Consider the following 23,764-nt stretch of genomic DNA (forward strand, 5'->3'; position numbering starts at 1 on the left):
GGATTGTATTTCTGTGATGTACCGTTTTGATAGCACTGTAGGGAGATTCCTAAAGAAATAAATATTTTAGGCAAAATCATCATTTTGACTGTCGCTATTCTACCCACCCTTGAGGCCGAGTTCCTTAGGCCGAGTTCACACGAACGTGTGTGACCCGTGCCTGTGCTGCGGCCCGCAATGCACGATCGCCGGCCGTAGGTCAGCCGCATCGGATCGCGGACCCATTCACTTTAATGGTTCCGCGATCCGGCTGTTCCGCTAAAAGATAGGACTTGTTCTATCTTTTAGTGGAACGGAAGTATGGGACGTAACCCCACGGAGGCACTCCGTAGTGCTTCCGAGGGGTCCTGTCCCGTGCGGCCGTTCCGCGATTCCGGATTTGCGGACCCATTGAAGTGAATGGGTCCGCATCAGTGATGCGGAATTCACACGGAACTTTAGCCGTGTATTGCGGCCCGCGATTTGCGGGCCGCAATACGGCCACAGATCACACACGTTCTTGTGAACTTAGCCTTAGAATAAGAGGATAGATCATCTTTATTCGTTTTAACCAAAGGGACATAATTACGGGTGAAAAGATCTTTAGAAGGGAATGTAAGAGTTATTCCCAAATACGGTAATCCCCCCTTTTGTCCAGTTAAAAGGATATTGAGAAGCAAGTTGAGAGACAATTGAAGGTGAAAGGCCCATATTTAGAATAAGGGATTTAATAGCGTTAAGTTTATAGTATGAGATGCCACTAAACTGTGAGAGGATATTCATAACTGCTGGTAAAGACCTATGGGGACTAGTTAGGGCTATAATGATGTAATCGGCAAAGAACCCTATTTTATGATCCACTCCACCTATGTTAATGCCTGATATCGCATTGGAGGATCTAATTACCGCTGCTAAGGGTTCCATAACTAAAGTAAATATTATGGGGGTAAGGGCACCCCTGCCTGGTTCCGTTTGTGATGGAGAAGGATTCTGATAGATGTCCACAGGCCAACACCTTTGCTGTCGGTGTAGAATATAATGCTAATACAGCTTGTTTAGCCATTTCAGAAATCCTGAATTTAGCTAAAACCGCTCCCAGGTATCCCCAGTGTACCCTGTTGAACACTTCTCCGCATCAAGAGAGAGAAGCAGTGAAGGCTTCCACCCTCCCCACCAGATCCAAAAATCTCCTCGTTCCATCCACCGACTGTCTACCCTGAACAAATCCCACTTGATCCCTATCGATCAGGGTAGGGAGAACTGTAGCCAGGCTAGTAGCTAAGATCTTCGCATACAATTTCAGGTCAGTGTTTAGCAAGGAAATTGGGCGTAAATTTTCTGGTCTAGCTGGTGATTTATCCGGTTTTGGTAAAGCAACTTTTGTAGCAGAAAGCATCTCACTAGGGAAAGTTCCTAAACTGTGTACATAATTGAACATTCTATGGAGATATGGTGCCAAAAGAGGAGCAAATTGCTTCTAGTAATCATTAGAAAGGCCGTCTGGGCCAGGAGTTTTATTAGATTTCAAAGAACTAATTGCCGCGGAAATCTCAGTAAGAGTAAATTCTGCTGATAAGCTTTCCAATATAGAAGCCTCTAACGACGGTAAATCCACAGACTCAAGAAATTGCTCAATGGCCCTCTGCTCAGGTGGCGGTAGAGCTGTCATCTTTTAGATTATATAAATCGGAATAAAACCGGGCAATAGAGTCTGCAATACCCTTAGGATTGAAAATCTTATCCCCTTTGGAATAATTTAAAAAGGATATTTTGGATTTAGCTTGTGGAACTTTTAATCGAGAGGCCAGAAGAGAAGTGGCTTTATTATTGTGTCCATAGTACATAGCTTTAAGCCGTCTTAAAGCCAGGTCATACTTGTGCAACTGAAGAAGGTGAAGCCTATGATGTAAGTCTTTAAGTTCCTGTTCCCTCCCTGGGTCATAAGAATATTTATTCAGTTGACTAAGTTTAATAATGGATTCAGTAAGCTGGTGCAAACTGGGCTTCCCTTTCTTTTTTTTTATCCCCTGATGCCAAACTGATGTAATGACCCCTTATAAAAGCCTTATGGGCACACCAAATTGAAGCAATACCTGTTTCCCCAACATCTTTAAAATAAAAAAAAATTCTGAAGACCTTTCTGCTAATGGGGGAGATATTTAGAGGCGTGTAGAATCCTCCCATTAATCTTCCAGGGGGTTCTAACGGGGGAATTTTATTGTTCAGATATCATAACGGAAATAGGAGCATGATCAGACCTTCCTATGTGGCCAATGGCACAAGAAGAAGCCTTTTGAAAGATGATATGATCCGCCAAGAAGATTAATTCTGGAATACGTTTTTTGAGCAGATGAAAAAAAACTATAATTCTTTTCCGTGGAATGTGTCAGACGCCAGATATCCAATAGTCCCTCTGTTTGAGTAAGGCAAAATAAATTAGAAGGTCGTGCAGATTTTGGAGTAGCTGAGGAGTCCAGCTCAGGCCACATATGCGAATTAAAGTCACCCATGTACAGAAGTGACCCCTTCTTCAGCCAACCAACCAGTGCAAAGAGCCTCTTGAAAAATGTTGGGTGCATATACTTCTACAAGAGTAAACAGCATATTATTGAGTTCACAAATTAGAATCACACATATACCCCCCTCATCTATATAGGAGACTATTAACTTAAATGCAGTCGAATACCTTATTTCTGAATTCAGTCGAATTCAGCTGAGGCAGACACAATAACTGGGAAATGCTTGTGTGTCAGTCTGTGAAGATCGGCCTTAAGCAAGTGCGTCTCTTGAATACATAAGACATCAGTTTTATCTTTGATGGCATCACGCCATACTTGAGATCTTTTAAAATTACTATTTAGACCTTTTTTACATTAATAGAAGTAAATTTAAGAACCATTATAATGGAGTATTAAGAATGCTAACAGCCGATCGTCACATACCCAAACCTTCTGCCTTACGGAGCACATATTTAGCAGCAGCTTTTGCGAACTCCAAATGTAGTTAAGTTGCAGAAAAGCACTTTCTCCGGCAAGAAAAACTAAAAAACGCCAAACAAATACAAGAATACAATCAGGAAGTCGTGCAGTTGATCAGGTTTCACCTCTTCCGGGATCCCACGAATCTGATATTATTGCGGCGGGAACGATCTTCCAAGTCAATCACTTTTGCACGAAGTGCGGTCAGCTCGTCATCTCTTTCATTGGTAGTATCTACTAATTCGTTATGTGCTTTTGCGAATTCAGACATTTTGTTCTCCAGATGGGATGTACGCATCCCCACTTCATTCATCTCTTTCTGTAAAGGGGTGGACATGGCACGAAAATCCGCCTGTAGAGATGACCGCAGGTCTCCCGTTAGGTCTGTCGGCTCCAGTATTGCTAATATTAGGATAAGGTTGGGAGTATACCATAGGCGAGCACTCTGCATAATGATGATCAATTGATAAAACTTGACCCTGGGGCCTCCCAGAGTTAACTGCCCCAGGGGAGGTTTCATGGCTGAGATGTGTCGTCGCCATATTTCTCCCCAGCGTGTTATCTGGGAGAAGCGTCCCTGAGGAGGTAGGGTGCAATATCGAGGATCCCTGTGTTCCCATCTTGTGTTGTGCTCGCTGCAGGGAAAAACTCTGTTAGTTTGCCAGAGGTAGCCTTCTTTCTGGTCTTTGTCATTGCCGGTCCGTTCAGGGTGACAGTCCCCACCTGGTAAGTGGACTCAGGGAAGTGCAAGTATGCTGAGACCTGAAGCATCGGAGCCGTGCTGAAGCGTGACCAACATAGTCCATGCGCTGCCAGCCACGCCCCCCTGAGTTTTTACTTTTTAATAAATTTGCAGAAATTTCTAAAGGTTTTCACTTTCTCATTATAGGGTAATGAGTTCAGAATGATGAGGGGGGAGGGGGGGGGGCGCTTGATTTTATTTATTTTTTAGTACAAGGCTGCAACACAATATGAAAAAAGTAAAAGGGTCTGCAGACTTTCTGAATGCAGTGTAGCTGCTTATATACAGATTTTCTCTTTATTTTTTAGGGAAACAGAAACTCATTTCTCGTCAGATACTGACTTTGATGACACTGAAGGAAAAATCCCAAAGCAAGGCAAAGGAAAGGTATGCTTTTTTATTATATATTTTTTAAAATAAAAAAGTAATGTATTTATTGCTTTGTGGAAAACTACGACAAGTGTGGACCTGCGGTCCTCAAATCCTGTATATGAGAGGAGCAGTAGTGCACATTTGTGACCACTGCTCTTTAAGCTCTGGGACTGCCAAGTACAACATGTGACTATCTCTGTCAGTCCCATAGAGGTCAGTGGAACAGTAGCCATGCATGTGCACTTCTGCTGTATTCCCACAGGGGACTCGGTGCACCCCAGTTCTTGTGGTCAGTGAGGGCCCCAATGGTTGGACCCCTTCCACAATCTAACTTTTATCACCTATTCTGTGGGTAGGTGATAGATGTTGTTTATAATAAGACCCCTTCAATAAAGAGATCCTCTAATGTGTATTTGTGTCTGGTATACTCCCACGTCCCTGAAGGGTTTACTACTTCTGTTTTTTACTTTCCATTTTTAGCAAGTAGTAACTATTGTTGATACTGTAATTTGTGGCAAATCTGGTACATTTCCTTTACGCACAGCGTAGCCTATAGCTAAAATGAATTTAAATTTTTCTTTTTAGCAGAAAGGAAAGAAAAATGCTGTAGAAAGAAACAAAGTTGCCCCCTTGAGACCTGGTGGTCCCAACTGGATGAATGGACATCATCAACAAAATGGAGTGGAAAACGTGATGCTTTTTGAAGTTGTTAAAATGGGGAAAAGTGCAATGCAGGTGACGCATTTATTTGTGGATTTCTTCCACACAATACTTCCTCTGACGTTGTTTTGCAGTAATAAGAAGTTAGCTGTTTGACCATATATTTCTTGCTCAAAGATCTCATGGATAGGCTGAGACGTAGGTTCACCACACAATCCTTTTTCGTAGACATTTCATAGATTTCCCCCTCTTCATATATTAAATAATCTAAAGCAGCTGTAGGTTTTGAAACCTGAAATAATATTTAACCCTTTATTCTTTATAATTTACTATTTTACTGAATAATAGCATTTAATGTAAAAAAGGGTTATTTAGGTTTGTTTTATTATTACTTTTTGGAGTTTTTTAGTCTCTGAGATTTGAAACATCCATGACATAATTTACGAAAACATTAGTTCCTGTCATTGGTGCACTCTGGCATGGCCTAATATTTGGCTACCAGTATCAGACCTGGAAACCTTTGGTAGGTAAGCAGCTGGCCATGGTACCCGATCATTACCCTGCAGTCACATCAGTTGGTTGACATAGGGAACACTTGGTTATCCACTATATTCTATTAGCACACAAGGCAGGAAGATTTAAAATTTAAATAAAACCTTTAGGCCCCTTTCACACGAGCGAGTTTTCTGCGCGGGTGCAATGCATGGCGTGAACACATAGCACCCTCACTGAATCCTGACCCATTCATTTCAATGGGTCTGTGTACACGAGCTTTGTTTTTTACGCATCAGTTCTGCGTTGCGTGAAAAACGCAGCATGTTCTATATTCTGTGTTTTTCACTCAGCCCTGGCCCCATAGAAGTGAATGGGGCTTCAGTGAAAAACGCATTGCATCTGCAAGCAAGTGCGGATGCGATGCTTTTTCACTGATGATTGCTAGGAGATGTTGTTTGTAAACCTTCAGTTTTTTTTTATCACGTGCATGAAAAGCGCATCAAATCGCGTTGCACTCGCGCAGAAAAAACTGAACAACTGACCGCAATCGCAGACTGAACTTGCTTGCAAAATGGAGCGAGTTTCACTGAACCCATCCGAACCTTATCCGTCACGCTCGTGTGAAAGAGGCCTTATATTATTTAGCCCTTTCTCTGCAAAAGACGTATCATACCTCCTGGCTGAGTGGCAGTTTAGCAGCCAAGGATGCAACTCCTACTAGTGGTTGGATCTCAGGCTGTGTAACAACTCAAGATTCATGCCCGGTCTTGTTTTAAAGCTGACATTCTAAGTGGGTGTCATTGAAAGCTGCTTATGCTAGCAGCTTTCATTCCCTACCCAAATTCTAAGTGCTTTAACTTGAGCCTTGAAGTTAGTCTTGTTTTAAAGCTTAGATTGGCATGAATCTTTGTTATGCAGCCCATTTCAGTGGACGTCGTCTCTTTAAAGAGGACCTTTCACCATGCCTGTTTTTAATGGCTTCATGCATTCCCCAATGTAATAATCTATTCTTATGTCTGTATGATGTGCCATTACTTTATTATTTCTACTAGAAGGTATGAATTGCTAGCAGTCTGCAGTAAGGGTACAGAGGGGAGGTGACACGTTGGGGGTGTGTACCTGCAGACTGACTATCCAATCAGTGCTGCCATTTTCAGACTGTGCAGGTACACCCCCCCACCTGGTTACCTCCGCTCTGTACCCTTACTGCAGACTACTAGAAATTCATTTATTACTTTTAGTAGAAATAATAAAGGAATGGCACATCATGGAGCCATAAGAATAGATGCTCCAGAATTGTTATAACATGGGGGATACATGAAGCTATTATAAAATGATGTCAGGAGTGGTGAAAGGACCTCTTAAAGATGGTGCCGCTGCAGAGTGGAGCAGGTGCTATAGCTGCCCGAGTGCCTGATGTTTCACACAGCTGACATCTGGGGCTAATGTTTGCGTCTGTATTTAGAAAGTGCTGAGTTGTATTTCGATCGTGTGTTGGATGTCTGCTGTCAGAAAATACGTATGTATGGTGGAAGAGGGGGCTAGTATAATTTTTTAGTTTGTAATTTTACTTTTATTTGTACATTTCAAAACTTCAAAAAGAGTTTGTGCCAAGTTTCCAAGTTATCCCCTTCTCCATCGGTCGGACTGTCACTGATCCCAAGAATAGAGGTCCAGTTACCTTTATGATGGAGCGACAGATTAAGCATGCACCCTGCCTCTCTATTTATTTTCTATGGGACTGCTGGAGATAGAGGAGTACATCACTCAGCGATTTCTTGCAGTTGCACTGCGAATGAATGGAGTGGCAGGGCGCATGCTCAATCTGCCACTCCATCTGATCAGGGGAACAGGACCCCGTTTTTAGGATAAATGGACACAGGGGATAATTGTTAACTTGGCAGAACCCCTTTGAAATACTAAAATGAGAAATTAGGCTTTCATAATTTTAATTCCTGTCTTTGTTTCTCTTTGTTTTTCAGTCTGTGGTAGATGACTGGATAGAGGCATACAAACACAATAAGGATATAGCACTTCTTGATCTGATAAACTTTTTTATTCAGTGTTCAGGATGTAAAGGTAATTTAATATTTATTATGTGATACATTATTGAGCCTTTTTTAGGTTACGTTGACTTTGCTATCGGTAGTCCAGAGTAGCGTACCTTATTAAAGGGGTTCTCTGGGAATGGTAATTAATGGCTGCAGGCAATCTGTCCTAGAATGTGACAAGCACTGGTTGTCTTCATTTGCATGGTAGGGGGTGAGGGTTTAGAGCCTTGCTATACACTGCATTCCGGCACCTGCCCTTTCTTTACCGTGGTGAGCGTTCCTGTGATGCTCATACCGTACACAGATCACTTTATTACAATTTATTGTAGAACGGGATCTCTACTTCTACAATAGTTGATAATGATGACATCCTGTGTGCAATGAGCTGTCATTACTGAGCAGCTTGATGGGAAAGGGGGAGCAGGATCACATCCCTTCTTTCTGTTCCTGTCAGGCTGCTCAGCCATGAAAACATATCGCACACAGGATCACATAATTAACATCTATTGTAGAAGCAGAGTTCCTGCTGTACAGTAGATAGTAATGGAACGATTCTGTGTATCGGTTCAGTCTGTCAGGAATGCTCACCAATGTGGTGGCAGGTGCTGGAGTGCATTGTATAGAGAGACCCCACTTGTTGTTCTCCCTCCCCCATCGAGCTCTACAGTTGGAGGCCACTTGTCCTGGTCATTTGCTGGAGGTAATTAATGACTATTCCTGAAGAACCCCAATAACCTTTCTTGCCAGAAATTAGAGCCATGTAAACGTAAAAGCAGAGTGAAAAGGTGGTGTGGCCTGCTGCTTGGACCAATTTTTCCTAAAATGTTTGCTCAGTTTCATTCCAGTCATTAGATGCTGTAGAAATTAAAGAAACCTCTCTTTTACACATATACTTTAGAATTTTTTCCCTTCTGCAATGTATTCAGAGTATGCAGAAATGTTGGTGAATTTGTTTTAGTGTTAAATAATAATCTATGCAAGGGTGGGCTCACATCACGTTTTTACCCAATCCGTTTAACGTATACAAAAAACATACGCGTTAAACGGATGCCTCAGACTGACGCCATAAAGTGGCATCCGTTCACCATAGAGTTCCATTGTAAAGAAAAAAAAGTGTATGTGTGTATATATATATATATATATATATATATATATTTAATTTTTTTTATTTTTTTATTTTTTTTTACTGGACTCTGCAGGATGCAAGAACGTGGTGTGCTGCGTTTTTTTGTATCCTTTTTTTTCTTCTTCTAACATATACATCAAACCTAAAACTTGATGTGAACCCACCCTTAAATGGATGCCTTCTTCATAGTGTTCCATTAAAAAAATAAAAATACGTATACCTTAACGTAATACTTCTTTTAAATACTTAGTAGTAAGAAACACAACTAGTGACACTCACCATAGTGTTCACTTTGCAACTTTATTGGAAGAAAAAGGGATCGGACACAGGCACTGCACAAAAAAATCAGGCAACCGCCGTTTCGCGCACCTTGTGCTTTGTCAAGCTTGACAAAGCGCAAGGTGCGCGAAACGGCTGTTGCCTGATTTATTTTGTATGGTGAGTGTCACTACTTGTGTTTCTTACTACTAAGTATTTATATGAATCTTTTGAGCAGAGCACCATCGAATATCGCTTTTGATCTAGTGCTGATAAGGGTTTATTCAGATTGATCAACTTTTGCTCAACTCTGCAGGATGGAAAAGCGTAGTGTAATGTGCTTTTGCACCCTTTTCTTTTTTTACTAACTTGTATGTTAAACCTTGGGCAAACACTTGATGTAAACCAAGCATAAGTTATACGTATCTTTCAGCTGAGTATGTCACCTCCAGGCTGGTCCTCTACTGTAAGGCCCCTTTCACACGGGCGAGATTTCCACGTGGGTGCAATGCGTGAGGTGAACGCATTGCACCAGCACGGAATCCGGACCCATTCATTTCTATGGGGCTGTGCACATGAGCGTTGATTTTCACGCATCACTTGTGCGTTGCGTGAAAATAGCAGCATGCTCTATATTGTGCGTTTTTCACGCAACGCAGGCCCCATAGAAGTGAATGGGGCTGCGTGAAAATCGCAAGCAAGTGCGGATGCGGTGCGATTGTCACGCATGGTTGTTAGGTGACGATCAGGATGGGGACCCGATCATTATTATTTTCCCTTTATAACATGGTTATAAATGAAAATAATAGCATTCTTAATACAGAATGCTTAGTAAAATAGCGCTGGAGGGGTAAAAAAAATAAATAAAAATAATTTAACTCGCCTCATCCACTTGTTTGTGCAGCCCGGCTTCTCTTCTGTCGTCTTCTTTGCTGTCCAGGAGGAAAAAGACCTGTGGTGACTTCACTGCGCTCATCACATGGTCCATCACATGATCCATCACCATGGTGATGGATCATGTGATGGACCATGTAATGAGCGCAGTGCCGTCACCACAGGTCCTTTTCCTCAAAGAAGAAGACAGAAGAGAAGCTGGGCTGCGCAAACAAGTGGATTAAGGTGAGTTTAATTTTATTTTTTTAACCCCTTCTGCCTTAAGAATGCTATTATTTTCTCTTATAACCTTGTTAGAGAAAATAATAAAATCTACATAACACCTAACCCAAACTCGAACTTCTGTGAAGAAGTTCGGGTCTGGGTACCAAACATGCCTATTTTTCTCACGCACGTGCAAAACACATTAAAATGCCTTGCACTCGCGTGGAAAAATCTCACATTTTCCCGCAACGCACCCGCATCTGTTCCCGCAACGCCCATGTGAATACATATATTTTAAGTATCAATAAGTGTTATGATGGCTTGTTGAATACCTCAATATGTTTTTAAATTAACAGGCGTCGTCTCTGGAGAAATGTTTCGCCACATGCAGAACTCTGAAATTATTAGGCGAATGACTGAAGAGTTTGATGAGGTATACATTTATTTATTTTTTTGTTTTGTGTTTTTTTACATTTAAAAAATAGATACACCGTAGCAATATAACTGAACCTGAATTAGTTACACATTTCATCCAGCCATGTTTGTTTTGTCAAAATGTATTGTGCCAGAATAGAGAATCTGTGCTTTATTAGGCTGGTTTCACACTAGCGGCAAGGAACTCCGGCAGGCTGTTCCGGCGAGTGAACAGCCTGTCGGATCCGTGCTGCCGCTAGTGTACACTTGCATCGGGACATGTTGTAGTTTTATTCTGGCTGCCTCTCGGCATGTTTTCCGTGCTGCCGTCGGAACTCCGGCCCACCCCCGTTATAGTCAATGGGGCCGGAGCGATAGTCCGGGGGCACTCGTGCACTAGCGACAGCACGGATCCGACAGGCTGTTTACCCGCCGGACCAGCCTGCCAGAGTTCTTTGCCGCTAGTGTGAAAGTAGCCTTAAGCAAATAGAGATAGTTTGCTTCTTTTGCACTTAATTTTTTATTTATTTTTTAATAACTTTATTAGTAGAAAAAGAAATATACAAACTTTCATATTTTCCTGTCAAAATTACAATATAAAATTATTATTATTTTCATTTACCCATGATCACCCCTTTCCCAAGCCACCCTACCCTTGTGATTCGTCTCAAAGACCCTCCATAATCCCACTCAAACAAGAATAGTATATTAGTATATACATAGTTGGGGGCGAGAAGGATTAAGGCTTCCAAGCCTCCCATATCTTAATCCACTTCTCGTGACTGTCTCTTTGCCTATATAGGACATTCTCATAGTTTTTAACCATTAACCAGATTTATCCAAGTATTCAAGCTTGGAACATTTCATGAAAACCAAACTCAACTGATCAGAAGTAAGAACAGTACAACCGTGAATGGAATCGGGAGTCTCAGTTTATGGCCAACAAAATTATTAATCACCAACCAGTATTCTTTTAATTCTGGGCAGGACAAGAACATGTGTAAATGGTCAGCCCCAAGGAGGCCATACCGTGGACACTTAGAATTATCTCTTAACCCACATTTATTAAGCCATAAAGGCGTGACATACAATTTAATATTTTACATAGATTATATAATTACGTGATTAAAATTATGTGATAATAAACTCAAATTCGCTGATATGTTTCCCCATCCCTATAATTGGATCCTTGGGAAATCAACTCCCCAGGCCCTCTGTCCTGGTGATGGAGTTTTATTAAATAGTGCCTTAAGCAAAATTGTTTACAAATGTGCAATCTTAACCCTGTGATCTCTATTCCCTAAAAAATCATTTAGGGAGGTAGAAATATCTATCTCCAACAGTGCTTTATTTTTAACAGTAGAAAGTGCCGAACGTAGTTGAAAATATCTAAACCAGGACAAACCACCCATATTCTCAGTTTGTGCTAGCGCTGAGAACGAGAGCATCTCTCCATTTTTTACCACTTGTGCTAGATGTCAAATATATATATTTTTTGCCAATACTGGTCCACGGCTATTTTATAAGGCCTGTAGTTGAAAATTATACCATAGGGGAGTACACTTAAGGGATCCTGTTATTCCTAACCATCCTCTAATAGTGTCCCATGCCCTAGATAATATTTTTTTAGCCACTCTATACTCCTGTTGCATGTTAATCAATTGCCCCGATTCCAATAATGTGAATAATATCATTTTTTAAACAAAAAATAAAAAATCATGTTTTAGTATCTCCATATGCTGAGAGACATAGTTTTTTCAGTTTTTGGGTGATTGTCTTAGGTTAGGGTATCATTTTTGCGGGATGAGATGACTGTTAGATTGGCACTATTTTGGGGTACATATGACTTTTTGATCACTTGCTATTACACTTTTTGTGATGTAAGGTGACAGTAACCTGCTTTTTTTGACACCGTTTTTATTTTATTTTTTTACGGTGTTCACCTGAGGGGTTAGATCATGTGGTATTTTTATAGAGCAGGTTGTTACGGATGCGGCGATGCCTAATAAATATATATATATATATATATATATATATATATATATATATACAGTACAGACCAAAAGTTTGGACACCTTCTCATTCAAAGAGTTTTCTTTATTTTCATGACTATGAAGGCATCAAAACTATGAATTAACACATGTGGAATTGTATACATAACAAACAAGTGTGAAACAACTGAAAATGTCATATTCTAGGTTCTTCAAAGTAGCCACCTTTTGCTTTGATTACTGCTTTGCACACTCTTGGCATTCTCTTGATGAGCTTCAAGAGGTAGTCCCCTGAAATGGTCTTCCAACAGTCTTGAAGGAGTTCCCAGAGATGCTTAGCACTTGTTGGCCCTTTTGCCTTCACTCTGAAGGCAGTAACAGAAAAAAAAAACTCTAAACCACGCAATTCGCCATTTTTAGTCACCTTGTTCCCCAGAAAATGTCCCTGGATGTGAGAGGTATGTGGTGCTGTTTTCTCCTATATGTAGTGCACCTGCGTCTCATCTTCTCAAAGTCCTTTTTTTTTTATTATTATATGCATTTTAAATTTGGCGACTAAAAAAAATGTAATTTGGCTCCTAAATTTTTTAGTTTAGGAGCCAATGGCTCCTGGTCATTTTTTTTTGTCTGGAGCACTGCTTCAGTGTGAATCTACAATTTTCATAGTCATGAAAATAAAGAAAACTCTTTGAATGAGAAGGTGTGTCCAAACTTTCAATAACAGCATTTTTAAAACCCCAAAAATCATGTTTTAGTGTCTCCATAGTCTGAGAGCCATATTTGTTTTATTTTTTGGACGATTGTCTTAAGTTTATAATTTGTTGCGGGATGAGGTGACTGTTAGATTGGTACTATTTTGGGGGGCATACGCCTTTTTGATCGCTTGTTGTTGCACTTTTAGTGATTGTAAGGCGACAAAAAAATGTTTTCTTTTTTTTGACGGTGTTCATTTGAGGGGTTAGGTCATGTAATATTTTTATAGAGCCGGTCGATAATATGTCTACTTTTCTTTTTTTTGCCTATTTTTTACACATTTGTTTTTCAATTTATTTAGAGAAAAGGATTTTTTTTTTTTCTTAATTTTTTTTTTACATTTAATTTTTTGCACTTTTTGTGTCCCACTCTGGGACTTCAACTTTTGGGGGTCTGATCCCCTTTACAATGCATCACAATACTTTTGTATTGTGATGAATTGGCTGTAAGTGTATTACAGACTGTAATACACTTACAGCCTGTTTGCCTGTGAGCTTCAGGGGGCTGGATCTCACAGGCTCTCCTGGGAGGAAGCCACGATGCCTAAGGAAGGCACCGGCCTGCCATCAGGTCCCCGTCACAGCAGGGCAGGGACCCGAAGGAAGCTCCGATCCCCACAAGGACATTGCATGTGCCACGGTCAGCACTGAACGCGGCACATCAAGGGTTAATGCGCCGGAATTGGTGATTTCACCAATGACGACGCATGCAGCAGGGATCTGGCTATCAGTGACTGCCGGACCTCTGCCCCACGGATTGGACTGGCGCATCTCCTGCACCCGCCCGATCACAGTGCCGGACATGTACGGCGCAGGTCCTTTAAGGGGTTAAGCCTTGTAAAAATATGTTTTAGCACCTGAAGGCCTCCAAATTAAGTTAGTGTTTTTCTCATCACCTGCTGTGTTATATGCATAAAAAATCGAATCAGCTTAATCTGTAAAAGTTTTACATTTCCATTTTGCATTAATTCCTGTGAAACACTTTCACTACTATGATAAATAGTGGGTGGTGCTGGGCCTAGCCATTCAACACTTTTATAATAATTTACACCAGTTTTCTGGCGTAAATTTTACCTGTTCTCTACGGTAGCTCCTGACTGGTATAGATTTTAGTTCCAGTCCTTGGGCATCCGGAGATGCGCCACAGTTGTTAAGAGGCGTGCGCTCAGCCTCTGCAAGACTGACCGACTGGCTTAGGCTACTTTCACACTACCGTTCAGAGCGGATCCGTCTGATGTTTCATCAGACGGATCCGCTCCTATAATGCAGACGTTTGCATCCGTTCAGAACGGATCCGTCTGCATTATAACTTAGAAAAATTTCTAAGTGTGAAAGTAGCCTGAGCGGATCCGTCCAGACTTTACATTGAAAGTCAATGGGGGCGGATCCGTTTGAAGATTGAGCCATATAGTGTCATCTTCAAACGGATCCGTCCCCATTGACTTACATTGTAAGTCTGGACGGATCCGCTCGCCTCCGCACGGTCAGGCGGACACCCGAAAGCTGCAAGCAGCGTTCAGGTGTCCGCTCGCGGAGCGGAGGCTGAACGCTGGCAGACGGATGCATTCTCAGTGGATCCGCCTCCACTGAGAATGCATTAGGGCCGGACGGCTGCGTTCAGGGCCGCTTGTGAGCCCCTTCAAACGGAGCTCACGAGCGGACACCTGAACGCAGGTGTGAAAGTAGCCTTAGACAAGTGAAAGCATTCCAAACATACAATGACGCCTGTCAGATTTGAAACATGGAGCTCAGTCCTTAAGGTCAAAACCGTCTCACTCCTTAAGGGGTTAAATACGAATTTAAAGACAAGCCCATCATAAATCTGATAAAATGCACTTAAATTTTGCAACCTTTGCTCTTATGGCTGCTAATATAATATTTTGTCTTTGTAGGACAGTGGTGATTACCCTTTAACCATGGCAGGTCCACAGTGGAAGAAATTTAAGTTCAGTTTTTGTGAATTCATTGCTGTTTTAGTCCGCCAGTGCCAATACAGCATCATTTATGATGAGTATATGATGGACACAGTCATTTCTCTTCTTACTGGGCTTTCTGATTCACAAGTCAGAGCGTTTCGACATACAAGTACATTGGCAGGTTGGTACAGAAAGTTAACCAGAATATGAGAATTCTTTTTCATATTTTTTTGTTTGACTTTACCATTATTTCTCTTCTGCCAGCTATGAAATTGATGACAGCCTTGGTTAATGTGGCTCTTAACCTGAGCATTAACATGGACAATACACAAAGGCAGTATGAAGCAGAAAGGAACAAGATGATTGGAAAACGAGCCAATGACAGACTGGAACTCTTACTGCAGAAGCGAAAGGAGGTTAGTGTTTGTATACAGTCCACCTTGTTCATGTGATGAGTATTCTGTAATGCCTATTCCAATAGCTCCTTGCCACCTTGGGGACTTCCAGACCTTAAAGGGGTTTTCCATGAAAAATGACATCCTATCTAGTGCCTGCCTCCGTAAACAGAAACTTTCATACCTGCTCGTTGCCGCAGCTCCGGGCCTCTGCTCTGCTCTATGCTGTGTCCATGTTCCAGAACCTGCAGTATTGACATCTGGCGCAGCATGGTCATGGTCACATACTCCACTGCAGCCAGTGCTTGATGCTTGTGTCCACATCACCACTGAAGTCAGTCATTGGCTGCAGTGTTATGTAATCATGCCCAGGCAGTACCGGATGTAGACTACGGTTGCATCGGGTATCGAACTATCGATACCTAATCAATACTTTTAGACCCGGATCAACCTGAAAATGGGATTTGCTATTTCTCGATACTAGTCTGCGCTACTGCAGACTCAGCAGCACAGTGGAGAAGGAGGCAGTCCCTCCCTCCCCACTGTGATGCGGCTGCCGCTGGCACCAATGAGAGCTTAGTACTGAGGAGGAGGGGAGGGGATGTGGCCACTGCGCCACAAATGAAAGGGTAATACTGATGAGGAGAGGGGCTGTGGCCACTGCGCCACAAATGAATTTAACTAACCCTTAAATACAAATTTAGGCTGTGGGTGCCGGCCTCAATGACGGGGCACGCGATTCCATAAACCCAGTCAAGTGCCACACCTGAGGGGTTAATTGATGCGGTACGACGGGATCTGTCATTGCGGTCGAGTGACGGCTGTGTGATATGGCCAGCACCCGCCCCTTACAATTGTATTAACGGGTTAAATATATTCATTAGTGGCGCAGCAGCCTCCCCCAACCCCCAGTATTATATTTATTGGTGGCAGTGACCACAGGGTTCCCTCCCCCTCCTCAGTATATTCATTGGTGACAGTGGCAGCATCCGATTGGAGCCCTAGCAGTGAAATAGCAGTTCTCTGATCGGTTAGCATGGCAGCCAGGACGCTACTTAAGCCTGCCATGGTAAGCTCCATGGTGAGCACAGGGCAGCAGGGACAGTGTGAAGTCCTATTCACCCTAATAGATCTCTAGTAGGGTGAATAGGACAAGGGATCTATCCCTAAAGGGGCTAATAGTTATGAATTGAAAAGTAAAAAAAAAAAAAAAATATTAATCGTTTAAATCACCCCCTTTCCCAATTTTTCATATAAAATATATAAACAATAATAAAATAAACATATTACATATTGTCATGCCCAAAAAAGTCCAAACTATTAAAATATTAAAAATATCTCTTATGCGGTGAACGCCGTAATGGAAAATAAAGAAAAAACTTCCCCTTGTCGTCGCCGCCCCCCCCCCCCCCAAAAAAAATAATTAGGACTGTTCTATTATGGGCCAGACGTTCCATAAAATGCGGAATGCCCGGATCTTTTTTATGTTTTATTTTTTTTCTCACGTGGTATCGAGCATCGCAATACTTTTTTATGGTATCGAAATCAAATCAAAATGTTGATATGGTGACAACCCTAATGTAGACTGTGGGAAGCGGAACATGGACAGAGCAGAGGCAGCGCGGAGGGGGAGCAGGTGAGTATGAGCTTACAGAGGCAGGCTGCAGACATTACATGAAATGTTATTCCTGGAAAACCCCTTTAAATCATAAAAGTTATTGGGAGGAGTTTTTCCACCAAAAATGTTGATGTCTTATCAGTAGTTTACCCACCAATGCCTAGAATGAAGGGGCCATCACTTCTTTAGCTCTTCTGTCAAATTGCAGTGTGTGTACATTTTATTAACTGATTTAGGTCATAATTTGTCCCTTTACAGTTACAAGAAAATCAGGATGAAATAGAAAATATGATGAACGCAATATTTAAAGGTGTTTTTGTACACCGATACAGGTATGATTTTTACCTTTTTTGACACACTTGCTGTTGTGATGATGTAACCCAGTTTTATGTATTTTCTAGGTATGTTCCTACATATGCAATTGCATACAACCTATCGACCCCTTCCTGCTCTGTGCTATAAATTTATACCACTGGTCCAGTGCTGTACTTTCATGGGACTTTCTCATTATCCCGGCTTAGGCCTCTTTCACACTTGCGTTGTCCAGATCCGTCGTGTACTCCAGTTGCCGGAATTACACGCCGGATCCGTAACACCGCAAGTGAACTGAAAGCATTTGAAGACGGATCCGTCTTCAAAATGCGTTCAGTGTTACTATGGCAGCCAGGACGCTATTAAAGTCCTGGTTGCCGTAGTAGTAGTGGGGAGCGGGGGAGCAGTATACTTACCGTCCGTGCGGCTCCCGGGGCGCTCCAGAATGACGTCAGGGCGCCCCACGCGCATGGATGACGTGATCGCATGGATCACGTCATCCATGCGCGTGGGGCGCCCTGACGTCACTCTGAAGCGCCCTGGAAGCCGCACGGACGGTAAGTATACTGCTCCCCCGCTCCCCACTACACTTTACCATGGCAACCAGGACTTTAGCGTCCCGGCAGCCATGGTAACGATTCAGAAAAATCTAAACGTCGGATCCGGTAATGTGCCGAAACGACGTTTAGCTTAAGGCCGGATCCGGATTAATGCCTTTTAATGGGCATTAATTCCGGATCCGGCCTTGCGGCAAGTGTTCAGGATTTTTGGCCGGAGCAAAAAGCGCAGCATGCTGCGGTATTTTCTTCGGCCAAAAAATGTTCTGGTCCGGAACTGAAGGCATCCTGAACGTATTTCTCTCCATTCAGAATGCATGGGGATAATCCTGATCAGGATTCTTTCGGCATAGAGCCCCGACGACGGAACTCTATGCCGGAACAGAACAACGCAAGTGTGAAAGAGCCCTTAGCAGTTGCGATTGATACACGGCACCTATAGCCAAGTTTGGAGAGGACTCTGACTCTGGCTATTTAACCCTTGAGATGATGCAATAAGTAGAGATGGCAGCATAAAGCACTCCACCATCAGCCTGCATAATATGTGATGACATACCATAGATGCCAGTCTTTGTTTTATACTTTTTGTGGTTCACGCCTGGCTTTGACTCAGAAAAACTGCCACATTATAAATTTAGAACCAGACACCAGGCAGATATGTTATTTTCATGTCTGTCTTTTAGGCCGTAACAGCTATAAACTCGGCTAGTACCTAAACTAAACCTCAAGCAATCTTTTGTTTCTTTTTCATCTCAGGGATGCTATTGCAGAAATAAGAGCAATATGTATAGAAGAGATTGGTGTCTGGATGAAAATGTACAGTGATGCCTTCTTAAATGACAGCTATTTAAAATACGTGGGCTGGACAATGCATGATAAGGTAAGTAACAGAACAATATAGTTACCAGTGATAAAATCATAAGACTAGATTTACATCTGCAGCACAGATCTCCGGCAGCCTGCTGGAGTTCTCCGAATCTGGCATTGCCAGATAGTGCCGCCTGCCCACCAGACTCCATTGACTATAATGAGATCCGGCCACTCCCCGGCAAATATGCAGGGCTTCGACCGGACAAAAAACACTGTACGCTCCGGGTTTTGTCCAGCTGATTCCTAGCATTCCCTGCAGGAATAGCCCCATGTGTTAAAAAAAAAAAAAAAAAAAAAAAAAAAGTAATGCTGTCCCATAGACCACCAGAGCGTGGCTTTATGAGCTGAATTCCGTTTTCTAGAATTGTGTTCATTCTGCAATAAACCGATGCGTTATGTTCTAATAGTTGCTGTAAAGGATCAGATATTGTAATAAGAGCATGAAAAACAAGTTTTATTAGTGACCTGCAAGTCATATAATATGAATCATTTATAACACACAAGGTGGATCCAATGTAATCTAAAGTTTAAAGGCAAAGGGGTGAGGTGGCGGGATCAAGGAGATGAAATAGGGCTGTGCTATATAGCCATAATGCAGTAATTAGGGGAGTTTGGCGGTTTACATAGGTCATCCATGGCTTGATACGCTTATCGTTTCAGACTTTGCATTTTTAGCAAGTGGTGCGCTTGTGAGTTCATCATTAATAAGCTTATTTTCCATGGATAGTTACCAGAAACTTCCTGGAATGGATCTGATTGTTATTTTTCCAGACATGAGCCGTAGTAAATATAGCATACATGTATTATAGTAGTAATGGGTAAGTTCTAGAGGTTAAGGTCTAGTAGAGCTAGTTTGGGCTCCTTAAGTATAATTACGCCAAATAAACTGAATTTGGCCACATACCCAGCACCAGAATCTGCTCAGTCTAGGACAGGTCCACCATATGTGGTACATGTCTCCAGTAGATAGGCATCCATGAAAGCAGGCAGACTGGGGAGCATATAGCACCGCATCATCACTTTATTTGCTGACACTAAGGGTCCATTCACATGTCCGCTGAATGGGTTTGCATCCATTCTGCAAATTGCTGAAGGGGTGTGGACCCATTCAGTCTCTATGGGGCAGGAATGGATGCGGACAGCACACAGTGTACTGTCCACATCCGCATTTCAGGAGCGCGCCCCCGATCTTCCGGTCCGCAGCTCCTTAAAAAAAATAGAACATGTCCTATTCTTATCCGCTATTGCGGACAAGAATAGGCAGTTCTATGGGGGTACTACGGACGTGTGAATGGACCCTAAGGTCGTAGTATTTATAGAGCAGCTGGAGCTGGTCACCCAGATGGATTGCCAGTCTGCTGACTCTGGTGCCGCTTGTTGATATATGGATGGACAGGTGATGTATGAGTTGAAGCTCTTCACACTACTTGTTCAGTCCTGCCTAAAATGACATCAGAAGCTGCTCAACAGGTGCCGTTATTCCCACTGCAGCTGTGGTGTAGTTGAAGCATGCAGATCTGGCCCGCAGGTAGACCCTAGTTTGCTGTGACATCATGCAGAACTTGTTGGCAAGCATTCTCCTGGTTTGAGTGAAATTCTCTCATTAGCTCTGTGAGGAAGCCTGTCATAGTAAATCTGCTAAAATACTATTGATGTCAACACAGATATTACTGTGAGTACTGCATCCTAATAAGAGCCTAGTCATTGAAGAGCTTGTCAGCTTTTATAAAGTCTATATAGCAGTCATTAAGATGACGGACTACTGTACGTGTGAACCGGATCTGCAGTGTTTCAAACAATTATTTAGTAATAGTGTCTATACATGTGTAATCTGCACAATCCCATTTTGCTACATGGCTACATATGAATGATAGGGCTATAATGAGATTTCATATAGCAATACTTTTTTTCCCCTAGAAGTTAATTAAAGGGAACCTGTCACCTGGATTTTGTGTATAGAGCTGAGGACATGAGTTGCTAGATGGCCGCTAGCACATCCGCAATACCCAGTCCCCATAGCTCTGTGTGCTTTTATTGTGTAAAAAAACAAATTTGATACATATGCAAATAATCCTGAGAAGTCCTGTCCCTGACTCATCTTACGTACAGGACTCCTCAGGTTAATTTGCATATGTATCAAATCGTTTTTTTTTTACACAATAAAAGCACACAGAGCTATGGGGACTGGGTATTGCGGATGTGCTAGTGGCCATCTAGCAACACATGTCCTCAGCTCTATACCCAAAATCCAGGTGACAGGTTCTCTTTAAGTTGTGTATTAGCTGTATTTTCATATTACTTTCCATAGATATAGCCTCCACTTTTTAAAACGCCTCAGGAAAAAAAAGCTCAGAATTTGTTTGCCTGTAGAGATAAGCCTGTGTCGCCTAAGGGTACTTTCACACTAGCGTTATTCTTTTCCAGTATTGAAATTCGGAAATTGCCATGTTGCTGGATCCAGTTTTCTGGTCTGCGCATGCGCCGGGACATAGGTGGAGCTTTTTTTTGGGTTTTGATCTTTAAAACATTTTAAATACCGATTCCATTATTCCAGATGAGACGGATCCGGTATATCTCCGGATCCGTCTAACGGGTCCGGAAAAAAAACATATTTCAGTTTGCATATGGTTTGCCGGAACTGCCTGCCGGATCCGAACAACGCTAGTGTGAAAGTACCCTTAAAAACAAGCTGATTGCTTCTAGTCTGGCTGCTGAAACTGCCAAGGGAAAGAAACTTTAGGCAGCGTAACATTCCCCCTGCAGGGCAAATGTAGTATTACACCCTGTCCATTCAGATACATGGATAACTAGTGCATAGTTGTGCTGAGTCCACAAATAATGGAGCAGCTTTTGACTTGTCTTATGCCCTAATAGGATATATAAATAGGGTGTTGTACAGTAGGGGCAGTCCATTTTAAACATAGCTGTAATTTCCTACTTCATTTGACTGTTAATTAAAGGGGTTATCACATGAACAGCATTGATAATAGATTTACGATTGCTTGGGGTCCAACTGCTGAGACCCCACTAATCATTGTAATGTGTGTCCTCTGTTTGCACACTACAGTTCCATTCCGTTTCTATGGATCAAGTGGAAATGTTGTCATGAGCCAACCCTTTTGAATTGTTTTTCCAGGACTTACATGTTGATGGCCCATTCTCAGGATAGTAGGTAATCAAGATCCAATTAATGGACACCCAGCACATCAACTGATCAGATGTTTCAGGCAGCCACTGGTACTGTATAGTTTCCGGTGCTGGCAACAGCCCAAATCAGATGATCTTGGGGGTTTGGTGTGTTGGATCCCTACGAATCTGATATTGATTTCCTAGCCTGAGGATAGGCCCCCAGTATCTAAGTCCTGGAAAACCCATTGAATCTTAGTAAACACACAGATAAAGTGTAATAAAGTGTACATTCTCTTTCCAGCAAGGAGAGGTTCGGCTGAAATGTCTTACTGCTCTGCAAGGTCTCTATTACAACAGAGAGCTGAATTCCAAATTGGAGCTGTTCACTAGTCGTTTCAAGGTATTTCTTTCACTTTTAAAGAGAGTACATTTTTACATTTACCAGTATTCAAAGCATTTTTTGCAACTGAGAAGTTTATTTCTCTTTTCAGGATAGAATTGTGTCAATGACTCTTGACAAGGAATACGATGTAGCAGTTCAGGCAATAAAGCTTCTGACTCTGGTTTTACAGTGAGTAACGATCATTAGATTTAGCTGACTTATCTTAGACCAGCTTAAGAGCATGTGAACAATATATCTAAGGAATGCATCATACACTTGTTTTCGTGACAGAGAAGCTGGTAATCTATTCTTATGACATTGGTAAGAATGTAGTTTAAAGGGGTTGCTCGAGTGTTTGATAGTGAGGACCTATACTTAGAAGAGGTCATCAGTATCTGATTGGTGGGAGTCAGACACCTGGCCATCCTGCAGATCAGCTGTTTGAAGAGGCCGCACTGATCAGATATTGCTTACTTATCCTGAGGGTAGGTCATCAGTATTAGGCCTCATGTACACGGCCGTGGCCATATTGCGGCCCGCAAGCAGCTGGTCCACAATATGCAGGCACCGGCCGTGTGCTCCCCTGCATCGCGGATGCGGATCCATTCACTTGAATGGGTCCGAAGGTGCGGTGCGGAACGGAGGCACGGAAGCACTACGGAGTGTTCTATTTTTTTCGGTGCGGACGGATCTCGGATCCATTCAAGTTGAATGGGTCTCGATCCGGCCGCATGGACGTTGCCCGTGCATTGGGGACCGCAAATTGCGGCCGTGTGCATGAGGCCTTAAACATTGGAGAACCCCTTTTAAATAAGTGTTTTTTAGAAGTCAAGAAAAAAGTAAAAAAACATTAAGATAAGACTACAAAGGGTTTAATTGCAATGTAGACCTATAAGTCTTCATAGCCGCTGTAGGCATCAAACGGTTGAATGAGATGCTGAGCATTCTGCAGTGTTTGGGTACTGAGCACTGGATGGGGAAGGGTCCTCTGCACTGAGCTCAGAAGCACGCTGAGCTCTGGAGCCACATTGGAGAAAAACATAACACTTCCTTCATTCTATGCTGCTACGGACAGGATTCACCTAGTAAGGGCTTGTTCACACGACCGTGTGCTGCCCGTGCTGTGGACAGAAAATTGCTGTCGGCAATGCATGGGCACCGACCGTGGGGCAGCCACATGTGGATTGTGGACCCATTCCCTTGAATGGGTTCGCGATCCGTCCGTTCCGCAGAAAGATAGAGCAAGTTCTATCTTTTTGCGGTGCGGAGGCACGGAACCCACAAAAGCACTCCATATTGCTTCCGTAGGGTTCCGTTCCTTACCGCATCTCTGGATTTGCGGACCCATTCAAGTGAATAGGTCCGCATACGTGATGCAGAATGCACACAGCTGGTGCCCCATGTATTGCGGACCTGCCGAATGCGGGCCGCAATACGGCAACGGCCGTGTGAACAAGCTCTAACAGTGAGTGGAAAGCAAAATTGCTAGAAGGGAGACCCCTAGTGGCAGAGATTATAGAAGTGTTTTTAGGGTCAATAACATGAACATTTTTGATCAAAGTGTTTTACAGATTTGTTCAGGTTCACCTTAAGTGACCTTTGAAAATAATTTGTTAGTCACAGTTAGTGATTATTTTAGGCTACTTTCACACTAGCGTTTTTACTGGAT

General features: G+C 42.4%; 1 protein-coding gene across 4 annotated transcripts in view; it reads left to right on the top strand.

Moving 5' to 3' along the window:
• STAG2 (stromal antigen 2) overlaps nt 1–23,764 on the top strand; it is a 126,507-nt gene that overhangs the window by 64,753 nt on the left and 37,990 nt on the right. For 2 of the 4 annotated variants that reach the window (XM_040442168.1, XM_040442170.1), the window contains exons 4-13: nt 4,008–4,086; nt 4,657–4,806; nt 7,209–7,305; nt 10,116–10,192; nt 14,809–15,013; nt 15,097–15,248; nt 17,104–17,177; nt 18,471–18,594; nt 22,015–22,113; nt 22,205–22,284. In XM_040442168.1, coding sequence (XP_040298102.1) covers nt 4,008–4,086; nt 4,657–4,806; nt 7,209–7,305; nt 10,116–10,192; nt 14,809–15,013; nt 15,097–15,248; nt 17,104–17,177; nt 18,471–18,594; nt 22,015–22,113; nt 22,205–22,284 — 1,137 coding nt within the window. The remainder of the gene's footprint in view (nt 1–4,007; nt 4,087–4,656; nt 4,807–7,208; nt 7,306–10,115; nt 10,193–14,808; nt 15,014–15,096; nt 15,249–17,103; nt 17,178–18,470; nt 18,595–22,014; nt 22,114–22,204; nt 22,285–23,764) is intronic. The other 2 variants (XM_040442169.1, XM_040442171.1) reach the window with 1 other exon arrangement.

Source organism: Bufo bufo, chromosome 8 (assembly GCF_905171765.1).
Source record: "Bufo bufo chromosome 8, aBufBuf1.1, whole genome shotgun sequence".
NCBI classification, from domain to species: domain Eukaryota; kingdom Metazoa; phylum Chordata; class Amphibia; order Anura; family Bufonidae; genus Bufo; species Bufo bufo.